At 42.2% G+C, this 13,133-nt stretch overlaps 4 protein-coding genes across 4 annotated transcripts; 2 read left to right on the top strand and 2 right to left on the bottom strand.

The window, feature by feature from the left end:
• The first annotated feature begins 2,181 nt into the window (after positions 1–2,181).
• Positions 2,182–5,718, top strand: LOC131880246 (protein OS-9-like). The gene is made up of 6 exons (XM_059226826.1): positions 2,182–2,913; positions 3,155–3,413; positions 3,486–3,646; positions 3,723–3,927; positions 3,984–5,278; positions 5,349–5,718. The coding sequence occupies exons 1-6, from the start codon at positions 2,704–2,706 to the stop codon at positions 5,538–5,540; spliced, it is 2,322 nt and encodes a 773-aa protein (XP_059082809.1). The 5' UTR covers positions 2,182–2,703; the 3' UTR covers positions 5,541–5,718.
• A 29-nt stretch (positions 5,719–5,747) lies between these two features.
• Positions 5,748–7,384, bottom strand: LOC131880251 (acyl-CoA-binding domain-containing protein 5-like). Its single transcript, XM_059226839.1, has 5 exons — positions 7,130–7,384; positions 6,873–7,066; positions 6,502–6,754; positions 6,094–6,365; positions 5,748–6,022 (listed from the first exon to the last, which is right to left on the bottom strand). The coding sequence occupies exons 1-5, from the start codon at positions 7,188–7,190 to the stop codon at positions 5,774–5,776; spliced, it is 1,029 nt and encodes a 342-aa protein (XP_059082822.1). The 5' UTR covers positions 7,191–7,384; the 3' UTR covers positions 5,748–5,773.
• A 255-nt stretch (positions 7,385–7,639) lies between these two features.
• LOC131880343 (transmembrane protein 17-like) lies at positions 7,640–8,690 on the bottom strand. Its single transcript, XM_059226952.1, has 2 exons — positions 8,266–8,690; positions 7,640–8,177 (listed from the first exon to the last, which is right to left on the bottom strand). Exons 1-2 carry the CDS (start codon positions 8,581–8,583, stop codon positions 7,932–7,934), a joined length of 564 nt encoding a protein of 187 aa, XP_059082935.1. The 5' UTR covers positions 8,584–8,690; the 3' UTR covers positions 7,640–7,931.
• A 50-nt stretch (positions 8,691–8,740) lies between these two features.
• LOC131880314 (leucine-rich repeat-containing protein 45-like) lies at positions 8,741–12,070 on the top strand. Its single transcript, XM_059226918.1, has 8 exons — positions 8,741–8,955; positions 9,102–9,377; positions 9,457–9,767; positions 9,836–10,221; positions 10,289–10,735; positions 10,798–10,971; positions 11,036–11,286; positions 11,365–12,070. The coding sequence occupies exons 1-8, from the start codon at positions 8,873–8,875 to the stop codon at positions 11,432–11,434; spliced, it is 1,998 nt and encodes a 665-aa protein (XP_059082901.1). The 5' UTR covers positions 8,741–8,872; the 3' UTR covers positions 11,435–12,070.
• Positions 12,071–13,133: the final 1,063 nt, after the last annotated feature.

Genomic DNA, 13,133 nt, shown 5'->3' with positions numbered 1-13,133 from the left:
AATGACCTTTGAAACTGACAAAAAGGTGTCCAGATTTGTCATCAGTAGTGTTCTCAAACTTACCCAGATAACATTTACTTGCATCCTGGGCCCTTCAATTAATTTTTTGCATCTTGAACCTTTATTTGCATCATTTGCAGCTTTGGTACGTTTTCACATTTTTAAGCATTTCAAGCTTTTTTTGTCTGATTTTGTTTAGGGCAAAAATTTGTATTTTCGTTATTTTGATGAGAAATTGGCACCCCTGACGTATGTTAGCACTTGCCAATTCAGGGGTCCCACATGCCATCTCTTACACAAACAATTGCACAACATACTCAGTGCTGCCAGATGAAATGGATCGATTATCATCAAACTTTTGCCAAAAATAACCAGTTTTATCACCAGATTTTTGGGGCTGCAAAGAAAAATAGCCAAGTTTTAAAATGTGCATGAGCTTGGTTGTTATTTATTGGGCCGGCCAAAATTTGCAGATACACATGGTGCTTATTGGCAGCAAAATTGCTTAAAAATTGACCAAATTTGCTCAAAAATTCGCAAGTAAACTTTCCAAAACATAGGCACAAACACGTTCTGGAGGTTGTAAGGGCTGCTTTTGCCTTCCCCATCAAGCAACATATAGATGAAAAGGAAAATTACATTGTGACATCTTTCAGCAAAAAATGACAGAGTGTAGTAAGTGCATTGCAGAACAATTTTGCTAAAAAAGTAAGTTTTTGAAGTTTCATAAAAGTAATTGTAAATCAATTTTTCCGAAATTAACTATCCACCTCATGACCATTTACCCAAAAATCATGAAAACACGCAAAGATGTGCCTGATTTTTATAGAAGAAGGTCATAACTCAATCAAAGCAAAGTTTGAAATACAGTTTCTTTAAAAATTGCAATGGTAAAAGAACTATGTCACATTGATGAAAAACATAAGCAGGTGGTTGGTAATATGTTTGCAATCTATTTCATACTGATGCGTGCTTTTCTTCAAAAGAAATGGAGAAAAATCAGGATTTCNTAAGTGCATTGCAGAACAATTTTGCTAAAAAAGTAAGTTTTTGAAGTTTCATAAAAGTAATTGTAAATCAATTTTTCCGAAATTAACTATCCACCAGATCGGAAGCAGGTGGTTGGTAATATGTTTGCAATCTATTTCATACTGATGCGTGCTTTTCTTCAAAAGAAATGGAGAAAAATCAGGATTTCACATGTTGCCTTAAAATTAACCAAAACCATGATTTTTCACAAATATTTGTATTTTTTGCTGAAATGGCTGAAATTGCATAATGAATTGCAGAAAAATTTGTTTAGTTCACTTTGTTTGTTCACTTTTAAAATCTTATGTTTGGTTCATCACATCTGGCAGTACTGTTACACATTGGAAAATGTTGAATGAGGATATTTTTTCAAACAAAACCCTATTAACAGCAACCCACTGAGGACTTTCCAAGAATGGCATTGGTTGAAGTCGATTTCTAATAACAACAGCAAGTAGGTTTCCTTTGGTATAAAACTGGTGCTCTCTGGAAGAGACTTGAATAACCTAGGGGGGGGGGCAAGTCAAAGCTGTTGTATATTGATAACACCTGTGATTGTTATGGAAGTTAAGTCTTAGATCATTGTTCAGATAATGATCCATTGGAATCAGAGCATAATGTTAGAAAATATGTGTTAAGCTTAACAAATTGCTTAAAATGTCTTGGTATGCCAAAACGATACAGAGCATCTTTGAAGTTTATTTGCATCCTTATTTGCATCCGCTTGTTTTTTCATCGTAATTTGCATTTTGAAGTCCCTTTTTATGCACAGTTTTGATAACCTTAGTCATCAGTCAGATAGCTGCCTCGAATGTTATGATAAGCAGCAGCACGATGATGTCAGGTCAAATTTTTGGAGGTCACAAGGGGTACTTCTCTGAACAGAAGAGGAACAAAAAAACAACATACAGGTCTCAATATTAGACCAAAAGCGTTTCGAAAAGATTACTGTAGCAACAGAAAATTCTAATGAACAAAAAATATGACCCAAAAAAAGCTTTTTTCTGATAAAAAGTAGTGTCTACGCATGTTAAAGAGTAAAACTGTGACAGTTTATTTAATGCCATGCTGCATGAACCATGGCTGTATCAATTAAAAGAACTGAAACTCTCGTTTAATTCTTAAACAATAAATTTCACCCCTCAAAGGTACGAGTGAGCTCTCAAAATTTGAAGATAACGTCATCTACCTTTCCCGCTTCAATGTCCCAATATCCAAATTGTTCTTTCAACTAGCTTGCTTTTGTGTTGCTTTGTGATACAATGATAATGATGATGGCTCTAAAGAATGCTATAGCACTCTTGATCCTCAAACATGCATTATCTTGACATTAAAAAAAACATCTATTTTTTATATGTGTGATCATATTTTGGCAACCCTGGTTTTACTCTATGGTCTCTCCAAAAAAAGTCAGCTTTTTTTTCTGCCGCAACTGTTTTGATCGATCGATCGATCGTTCCTTCGTTCCTTCGTCCTTTGGTCTTGCGTCTCTTATCTGTGTTTGGGTCGTTTGTGTCGTTTGTGCCTACGGTGTCTACCTCCAGATCCTTCAAATCTGGGCTGGTCCCTCCCTCCACCTACTGAGAAGGGAGACTAAAGCAGGGCACTCACGTATTCCGCACCGGTCAGCCTGTTTCCAGAGGCGTGGTACTTGGCCAGATAATCAGGACCAGGATGGCCACCGTCGGGAGCTTGTGGACTGGCTTGTGGGGCGTTCTAATAACCGCAGCCGTTAGCGGCGCTCACGAGGCCCCCACAGCCGGCGACTGGCCCAGTTTGGGTTGGCTGAATCGATACGAGTTGGAAAACATTCACTACCACATCGATATCCAAGGCACGCCCATATCCGAACAATCCAGTGGCTCCAACGTTCCGGAGAGTCAAGTATGTGAACCCTGTCTTGATCCATTCCCGATTTGGAAGAACGTTGACATGTGGGCTAAGCCGTCTGTCTGTCTGTCTGTCTGTCGGTCGGTCGGTCGGACTTGACTGATTAAACGATGAGTTCCCTGGACATTTGAACCGCAGTCAGGGCTGGACAGGAGGGGCACGGGGCACTAGGCTCGACCGTACATACGTTCATACACCCTCACTTGTCTTGATGGAAAGATACCATGTCTTTCAGGCTCAAGAAGATATCGTGCCCATTATCAATAAATTCGGCCAACGATACCATTGTCGGGTGCCGATGATGGAAACCCCCACCACCCATCAGAACACAGGCTTAGAGAGTGGGCCCAATGGACCCGTGGTCGAGATCCCGCCCCAGGATATCCATCAGCTCTTGACCCCCTTGGCCAAAGCTCCGTGTTTGTTGCGGACAAAAGACTGGTGGACCTATGAGTTCTGTTACGGCAAGAGTGTCCGACAGTTCCACATGGAAGGTAAGCATGCTCCGGTTCGCCAGGTTTGGTGGGTGGGTGAGTTTGGGATCCATGAGACGATCTTGATTGCAGACAATCGGCCATCGGGCAAAATCATGTCATTGGGGCAATACGATCACGATTATGAATGGAAAGAAGGCGAAGGGGTGGCTGGGCTGAAGCATCACAGTCAGTTCTATTTGAATGGCTCGGCTTGCGATTTGACAGGGTCATTGCGACAAACTGAAGTTCGGGTAAGGGGTCGTCATCATCATCATCATCCATCGAGCATGATTATTAAACCAGCGCCCTATCATTTATTCTGATTAGTTCATCTGCAATTCGGATGCTATCGTGGATGCGATTGTGCAAGTGGATGAGCCCGTGTCGTGTGAATACGTGCTGACTGTCGCCACCAGCAAGATCTGCTCGTTTCCCCAATTGAAACCTCCGCCCGTGATCGAGCCGCAACCCATTGTATGCTCGCCCGTTTTAACCGAGCGTGAATACGAAAAGTACTTGAAATTCGAAGAAGGTATGTCCAACAGGCTAATATGGGAACAACTGATAAAGATATTTTTCCATTATTAGCTCAACAGAAACTGCAGAAGAAGAAAGCCTTGGCCAATGCGGCCAAACAGAAAAAGAAGATGTTGGAAGTGCTGAAAGACGAAGATCTGTCCGGTTTCGATGTCGATAGTGAGGAGGGCTTCGCGATCATGGAGGAAATGGTACAAATGAGAATGGCCGACAAGTTGGCCTCTGAGCTGAAAAGCATGTTGACCTCTCCTTCATCCGGCTCGTCATTTGAGACCTTGGGCCAAAATGGATTCACCTTCAAGCGGATCTTTGCCGATGATCTGTTTGATACGAGTTCCAAAAGAGTCCTAGTGAATAAAGAAAACTATTTGGCTTTGATGAAATCTGTCTTGGCAGAGAAAAAATCCAAACGAATTTTCAAAGACCTGAACCCAGAAGATGCCAGTGACTCCCCGGCTAAAATGAAATTTCTTACTCAATCACAAGATGAGCACGACCAAGACCAGGAGTATCTGGATATGGAGAGGAAAATCCGCAGTGATTTCACTACTCCAGAAGAGATGCACCAGGAGTTGGATAAGGTCATCTCAACCTTGGATCCCGAAGAGCAAAATAAAATTCGCGCCTTTACCAACAGTGAGGAATTCAAAAAGGAGATCGAAGCTTCATTCAAGGATATAGTCGAAGAAACTGAGCAAGAGATTGGTCTGAAGTTGAATTCAGAGCCCAATCCCGTGATTGAAGAGTATTTGTCAACGGTCAAGGACCTGATGAGTAAATTAGACCAGACCTCGAACAAAATCAATGACATGACTGAAGAAATCACCTCTCTAGACGAGGAGGTTGATGAAAAAGAAGACGAGATTGATAGCTTGAAAGTTGAGGATCTGGATGACCTTGAGATGGAAACATTCATGCAAGAAAGCCTTAAGCGCGACAACAAGCGATCAGTTAAAAAGGATTTGAGTCGTCAATTCGGGGAAGAACCGGAAGACGATGCACTTGTTCCTCAAGAAGGTGAAGAAGAACGAGTGGACCTTGGAGATGAGGAACCAGAGCCCGTGAAAAACATTCAAATCAAAGTGACGGATATCAATCCAAAGCAAGTATCTGGATTGAAGGGATCGCCCAGTAGTGAGAAAGTCGCAAAACGTCTGGAATCTGCCATCAAAGACAAGTTGGTCAAAGCTGGATTCGACTCTGGAGGTCGACAAATTGAGGTCAAACTCGTGACTTCGGCACATATACTTGATGACTTTTCCGACGAGTCCGATTCTAGCCAGAATAATGTCCCGGAAGATCCAGAGAGTCAACAACAGTTTCAAAATATGCTTTACAACCTCATGGTAATTTTTTTTGATGGATTCTTCACCAAAAACAACCACCATTTTTCTAATAGTTCTTGCCATGTTCCAGATTGGTAACCATGCGGGCTATGACGACATTGATAGTCAGCGCAAGTCCGAGAAGAACTATAAATTCGCGTGGAATGACGCAGAGTTTATGAGCACTATAGAAGAGCCCGTGGATGACCTTATCTCGTCGGACACTTCTATGGCTTCCTCTTCCTCATCTTCAATCTCGTCCAGCGATTCGCCTTCAGATTAGTATCGACCAATTGTTTAACTTAAGAAATTCAATCCGTTTCTTAACTACCTGTGATATTTCACCTTGTTCCCCCGCCAACACCCACCATATCTGTTTATGCCAAGGGATTGTTGGTAAAGACCAGTGATCATTCCGGCTAGCATTTTTTCAATGTCTAATACACGCTATTACATGTTTATTCCTTCCGAAAGTTATTCTTCCGATGTATGTTTTTTTTTTCTCATTCAAACCATTTATTTTCTCCATGAATGGGCTAAAGATATCAGACCATGAGCCACAAATGGCCATGTGACAACAAACATCAGAGTAGGTTTTGACAAATCTTGGCAAGGCCAACAACACTCACTCGAGGAGCGACTTTTCTGCTCAATCTGAACCATTTCGTCTAGATGAATTAACCGGAGCTGAACGTTTTCCAAATCTTTCCGTAGCATTTCTACTGAGTGGTTCAATGAATTGGTCACTTCACACATGATGTAGGGCTATAATCGAAAATGAGATGGGTTATTTCAAATGGGTGAAGACTTCATCTCAAACGAATGACTATAGCTACCTCTGGAATGGATTTGTTCGTAACCATTTGACTCATATGCTTTGGATCGCTGATTGCCTCATGGAAGACATCTTCTTCGTCAGTGTTATCGCTGGCATTTGCATCATCACAATTGTTCCGATGAATGGCAATTTGCGTCGGCAAATTTGAGACGTCCGATAGATGAATTTCGCCTTTAGGATCTGTGCGTTGTGATCGAATGGTTTCTTGAAGTAATTCGAGATCGTCCGCTAGTTCTCCCATTCCTATCGCCAATGAATCCTCATCCGACCCTAATATACAGTTCGATTCAAATGTGAAGAAAACAAATATCCCCGAAAGAGTAATCGTAGAAATGAACCTGCATTTTGAAAGAGTTTGAACTGTGCCTTGGGTTTTTACATTAAATAAAACAAGGCTAATAATTACCATTGTCCGGACCCTCGTCAAATTTTCCCAGTGCTTGATTTATCATATGGTCGTAGCTCTGATCTGGTCCATGATTTAGTGGTTCATTTTGATATTTTAGCGAGGGGGATTGGATGCCCTTGGTTAATGCCTTGTCTTTGTTTCTATTGGTTTCTTCATCGTCGACTTCATCTTGGCTCATGTATTCGTAAAATGGTCCGAGAACCTCCGTAAAAGTCGCCACATCACAATCAAATGACATGACCTCGACAATCTGTAACAAAAACGAAATCGATTGCCTTTTGGGAGATCACGGTTTCTGACTAGTATAAAATACAATCGAGCCCGGTGATCAAGCATCCAAGGTATTTCTGGATCATTGGAGAGCCTACCTTTTTCAACTCCTCGACATAGAGCTTCATGGCTTCTTCTTTGGCCATATTTCCTAATTTATTCCAACCATCAAATTTGGCCCGCTTTACGACATCCCAGAATCCGGGTTTGGAAATGTGGCAAGGACCTTCGGTGGCTTGTTTGTAGTAGGAGTAGAATTTGAGCATCATTTCATTCGAAGGTTGAAAGGGCCCTGATTGGGAAAGCGATTTATCAAACCTGTATATCCAATCAAAACAGTTCAATTTTCTTTTACCATTTTTGGGTAGACCCTGAATAACCGCCACTGCGGCCTTAAATTGGTCCTCCACCGACATTTGGCCAAGACTTTGAAAGCTAAGGGCAAAATACCAGAACCTCCGCAAGGGCAATGTGTTTTAACGACGATGTTGCTTGAGATAAGATAACACTGATTGAAGTGGACAAGTCTTATTTTCTTGAACTTGTTATCATCTGCTGACAAATATGACTGTCAATAAGTACAGTCCAAATGATCTACCCGGACTGACTTTGGCATCAGCTGTTCGATGATGATCCACTTCGCTTTCATCGTGACGCACCAGTCCATCGCAGCGAAGGAGAAAGCCCTTCTTTTCCACGAGTTTCATCGTGAACAATACCAGTTGGAGGAAATATTTACACTGAGTGGTTTTTTTTTGATGGTCAATTCCTTTTTTATTTATGACTATTCGAATTCAAAAATAGCCTCTTGTCTCAATTGGAGGAGATGGAACTTCTTGGCTTGATGTNTTTAACGTCGATGTTGCTTGAGATAAGATAACACTGATTGAAGTGGACAAGTCTTATTTTCTTGAACTTGTTATCATCTGCTGACAAAAATGACTGTCAATAAGTACAGTCCAAATGATCTACCCGGACTGACTTTGGCATCAGCTGTTCCATGATGATCCACTTCGCTTTCATCGTGACGCACCAGTCCATCGCAGCGAAGGAGAAAGCCCTTCTTTTCCACGAGTTTCATCTTGAACAATACCAGTTGGAGGAAATATATACACTGAGTGGTTATTTTTGATGGTCAATTCCTTTTTTATTTATGACTATTCGAATTCAAAAATAGCCTCTTGTCTCAATTGGAGGAGATGGAACTTCTTGGCTTGATGTTTGGTGATCTTTCGAAGAGCAATGAACCCGGTAATGAGCTCGGCCAGGACTAATCCCACCATTACAAAATTAGCAGCCCTTTCGAGTGGCAAAATGACTAGATCTTCATTGAAGAAGAGGAAGGCTTGGAGTGGAAATTGGAGCAACACCGAGAGGAGCCAAAAGCCAGCCAATTCTGGGACCTAGGTAGTAGCCAGGGAAAGTGCAAGGGAAAAAAAGAAAAAGTGGTTACATTAGAATCCAAGGCACAAGCTGAGCATAAACAAATACCCTTTCCATGAGATTGCCCAAGTAGCCCAAGTAGAGTCTGACAATTTCGATGGCAATGGTGGCGGCTAACACCGTGACCAGGATGAATTTGTAGAGATAGTTGAGATGTTCGTATTTGAGAGATGTGATCAGAATAGAAATGATCAACCAGAACGGGAAATAGCACACATTGAAGAACAAGCACATCTGAAGCGAGAGGTTAGTAACGATCTCGTGGCCTAGGCGAATCTCCGGGGGTTTACTATGCAGGCTGTGCGTGATGCCCGGGAACATGGACTCGGAAACTTGTTTGAACGTTTCCTTGGCCATTTCACTCATGTCTAATCACTTCGAAATCGAACACAACGACGAACAGTGACGACTCTTCATACCTGGATAGAGAGAGCCATCGCAGATTCTTTTCAAAGCATTTATAACAGGTATGGTCTGGCGAACAGAGCGAACAAGAGAGTGAGTGTTCCTTGTTCCGACTAGTCAACAGAAAATGTTCCATTCAAACATACATTATGTTCTGACGAACCATCGGCACAAAGCCTTGTCGTTCCAGACGACTTCAATGTCACGAGAATGACATATTTTGGTAAAGAATTGTTGAGCTTCCCAGACCATGGAGGAAACCCTCAATAAAAATGGTACCATGACTACTTTTCCTTCCCAAGCGCCTTTGATGCCAGTCCTCGATGAAATGAGGTAAGATCGATGGGTTGGAGAGTTTCTATGAACTGAAGCATTCCAGATTAGGTCTGCCTTTGAATATATTTCAAATGTCAAAAGAAGACTTGTCATACAAAGCCTTGTCAATCCATACATTTCTTTTTGTTTTGTCCGACTTTTAGGATCAATCGAGACGGAGTCGTGGTTTTCCACTTAAGTTCGCGCAACCTCAATTCCAATGAATGTTCCGAATTGGCCAAGCGAATTGGAACCGATTCTGATCTTTTCGAGTTCGACTTAACCGATTCGTATTTGGATCAAAAGAATCTATCGATCCTTTTGAAAGGACTGGCATGCAATCAATCCATTCAAGTCGTAAATCTTAAGGGCAATAATCTGAGCGGGGACAATATCGCGTTACTTGGACTCGTTCTGAAGCAAACCACCGTTATCCAAAGGTAACTTGTGGGAGAACTAATTAAAATGGCACTGGGCATTTTCTGATACCGTGCACCCTTCTCTTTCAATAATCTCTAGACTCTGCTTGTCTTGGAACGACCTCGGATTAGAAGCCGATTACTTTGGAGCCTTTTGTTCAGGGCTTCGCGAAAATGACTCCTTAGTCGCATTGAACTTGAGTAATAATTGTCTGACTCATAAACATGCTCAACAACTGGCCAACTCTCTCCAGATGGGCGTTTCAACTCTAAAGAACTTGGATCTACGATGGAACAACATTGGATCGCTTGGAGGTCAAGCTTTTCTTGATGCTTTGAAGACGAATCGGAAGCTTTTGTCTATTCAATTGGAAGGAAATCAAATCCCCAGCGAAATACTTTCGGCCATATGTATGTTACAAATTAGCTCAATGTCGATTGTTTCCCCATGATTTGATCTGAATTTACCTCTCGCCTAGGTCACATGTTACACCAAAACTCAGAGACGGAAATCATTTTGCAAGCACAAAAACACCAGACCCTAACTCTGGAAGAGAAATTATCCAATTTTCAATCTCAATTGAAGCACCACGAAGAAGTCAAAACACACGAATTGCGTGACATGGAACACGATTTTAAGGATAGAAACGATTCGCTCCATTTTGAGATTGGAAAATTGAAGTCTGCTCTCGACCAAAAGATTTTGAATGAAGGCACCTTGCAAGAAAAGCTCAAGTTCACTCAACAAGCACTCAACTTGGCCGAAGATCAGGTGAAGGATCTTCTTCGGAGGGATCAGAGTCGAGAAAATCACCTGAGAAAGATCCATGACAATTGTAACTCGTTTGAGAAAGATATACGCCAGGTAAGCAGCCGCAATCAACTTCGTTCCCACAAGCACTTTCAACGTTTTCTGTACAACCGTTTCCCAGGAATGGATCGCGAAAGAGGAATCATACATGCGACAGATTGAAGATTTGGACGCCAAAGTGGCATCCATGAGATCTCGTGAGGCAGAACTGAAGAATGAATGTGTAGCATTGCAAGGGGCGAAAGATCAAGCCCTAAGGGAGCTGGAACATGAGTTGCAAGCCAAGAGCCGGGATAAAGACCATTGGGAACTTCAAATGGACAGCCTCAAAAATGCTCACCAGGACAATATTGGAAAACTGAATGATGTCTATGAGCGAGACAAGATCCGATTGATCGAGGCGAATGCTCAAGAACGAGAAAGGTGGGAACAACTCAAAGCTCGGCAAGAAAACGCTATCCAAAAAATGAAAACCCAAATTGAAGATCTGAAAGTTCAAATCGCAGCGGGAATGAGCCAACACAAAAGTCAAATCGAAGCCATGGAGCGAGAATATCAGGACAGAAAAGTAGAGCTGATCTTTAAGTTTTATTCCAAATTGAAATGAACTTCTACAGTATGCAATCATAGGGTGACTACATTCTCCATAGCGAATCCAAAACAGCCTTGATGAGAAAGGAAATCTCCGAAGTCCAATTGGAGCTGAAAGTGCTGCATCAAAAATTGGAATCTAAGCAAGAGCAAGTTTCAAATCTTGAGGGACAAATCCTAGACAAGACTGCGGAAATAGCTCAATTGGAAAAGGTGAGGAAGGCCCAGGTGAGTTATGGAGTATTGGTGCTTTAGTACACATTTCATCCATTTTAAGGTTATCGGAGGGTTTCAAAAATCCAAGGAAGCCTTGAGAGACACCATTAGCAAGGAGTTTCAGGCCAGACTGGAAGACGCGGAAGAAAAATCGAAACAAATCCCGGTATTGCTAACAAAGATGGAAGCTGCAGAAAAGGAAATCGCGATAGTTGTTGCCAAGAGGGGCCAAGAAGTTCAAAAGAGAGATGATGAGATTTTGGATCTTAAAGGAGAGCTGAAAAAGCAACATGACGTCATCACCCACCTACGGTAACAGTACTGTCAAAGAGAGACTAAAGATAGACAATACTTTATTGTCAATAAACCTCATTCTTTTGAATATTACAGGAACAATGAGGAAAAACGAAAAGCCCAATTGTCCTCTGCCTTACAAGGTTTGATGAAAGCCGAGATGTAAGCTCTTCTCTTTGGGAGAAGATAGTTATTCAAGGTGACTAAAGTTGGAGAGGAGTCTTCGCCGTAGGAGACATTTAAAGGAACAATGACGACAGAACAAATTGAATTTGAAAGGTTTTTGTCTTCGTGACAAGCAAGTGACTCAAATGACTATCCAAGGCTTTCAAAGACCTTGTCATCCCTGGAAGGGGGCCTTTCCGGTTTCTCCTCCAGGAAATCGGACTTAATTACCCAGGAGACATCGTGTGGGAACTTAAGCAGCTGGAACTTCGCTATTGGACATATTGCTTTCCAACCCTTGAAGTGGGGGGTCTTTATATTCGTGACATGACATGAGAGAGAAAACAAGATCCCTCCCAGACTTGCAAAATTGATATTTCTTAACCATCAATCTTGAAGCGATGAAGCAGATGTGATTCAACTAATAATAAACTACCCTGCCAACCATACGGGACTACGAGGTAACAAACAAGCCGGTTAACCAGTCAAAGTTCCCAACATGAACTGTTGTTGTACGAGGCGTTTATTCAAGCATGAAATTTGGAACAAACATCGTTCGTTGATCGTTTATCAAACATCGGATAAATTGAAGGCCGCCGCTACTTCCAATCTCCCCCTCAAGACCAAAAGTTATCTGGGGGTCCTGACAAATGAGTTTTCGCGAACCAATGAGGGAAAAGTAAACGAATTGTAGTAGATGAACTTGAAAGTTGGGGATTAACGTTTAGAATAGAGTCAGAGGGGGTTTCTATAAGAAAAGGGGATGACGTGCCATGGTCTCATTACCATATTGGTCGAACATTCACCCTCCATACCTACAATACTATTCCACATGAGAATGATCTATTTGAAGAGAACAACAAGTACCAGTCCCACCCGAGGAGATTAAAAAAGGTCGTTACATTGTTTCCTCAGGTTCTCAGGAATGTCAAGCACTTTTGGCTACCAAACCTAACCAAGGCCGTAGAAGGTGCCCAAATGGCAGCCCTCTTCTTGGGGAGCTCCAAGTAAGTAGTGTACTGTACACTGTTCGGATATGTAATTGCGTTTTGCTCTTTCTCTCCCGAGAGCCGTTCAGTTAATTGAATGCTTATCTTGATGGGCGAGGAGAGACAAACATGGGTCATATTCCTACGAATATGCGTGTGCGTATACATACAAGGATTCAGTGGTACCCGAAACTCAATAAACAAAATAACACAAATACAAACAAAATCCCACCATCGCTAAAAAGCCGTCCGTTGTGGAGAAAGATAAAGAGTTACCGAAGCGATATTTGTTCCATGCTGTGAAGAAATCATCCGCGTATTTATTTAGAAAGTCGTCATCAATGCGTATATGGCGGCGACCCGTGGTTAGGGGAAGTGCTCGTTCATTCAGACCGCCCTCCAATGTTGAACTGCCTTGACTCGTACGCGTGATTGCGATTTTGGCAACTCGCCTCAGGTCTTAGGCCGCTAATAGGATCTAATCTCAATTAGCCAACCATCCCGTTCCAGTCACTTTCACTTGGACAAGGTCCGTCACCACGACGAACGAGCTGACTGCAAGCCTCCTCAACCATTTGGAGACGGCCAGCTCAGTTTCAACTCAAGTCTGGCTTCGCGAGAAGTCTAGCAAGTTGGAACCCATATTCGGTGATAAAACTCATGAGCGGGAACAGGTCCGTCCGCGTTCCACTCGCGGCTCTTCAGAGAATG

The sequence above is a fragment of the Tigriopus californicus genome, chromosome 1, assembly GCF_007210705.1.
Source record: "Tigriopus californicus strain San Diego chromosome 1, Tcal_SD_v2.1, whole genome shotgun sequence".
Lineage (NCBI taxonomy): Eukaryota > Metazoa > Arthropoda > Copepoda > Harpacticoida > Harpacticidae > Tigriopus > Tigriopus californicus.
The sequence above is the reverse complement of the archived record's forward strand: the minus strand, read 5'-3'. Positions and strand labels throughout refer to the sequence as shown.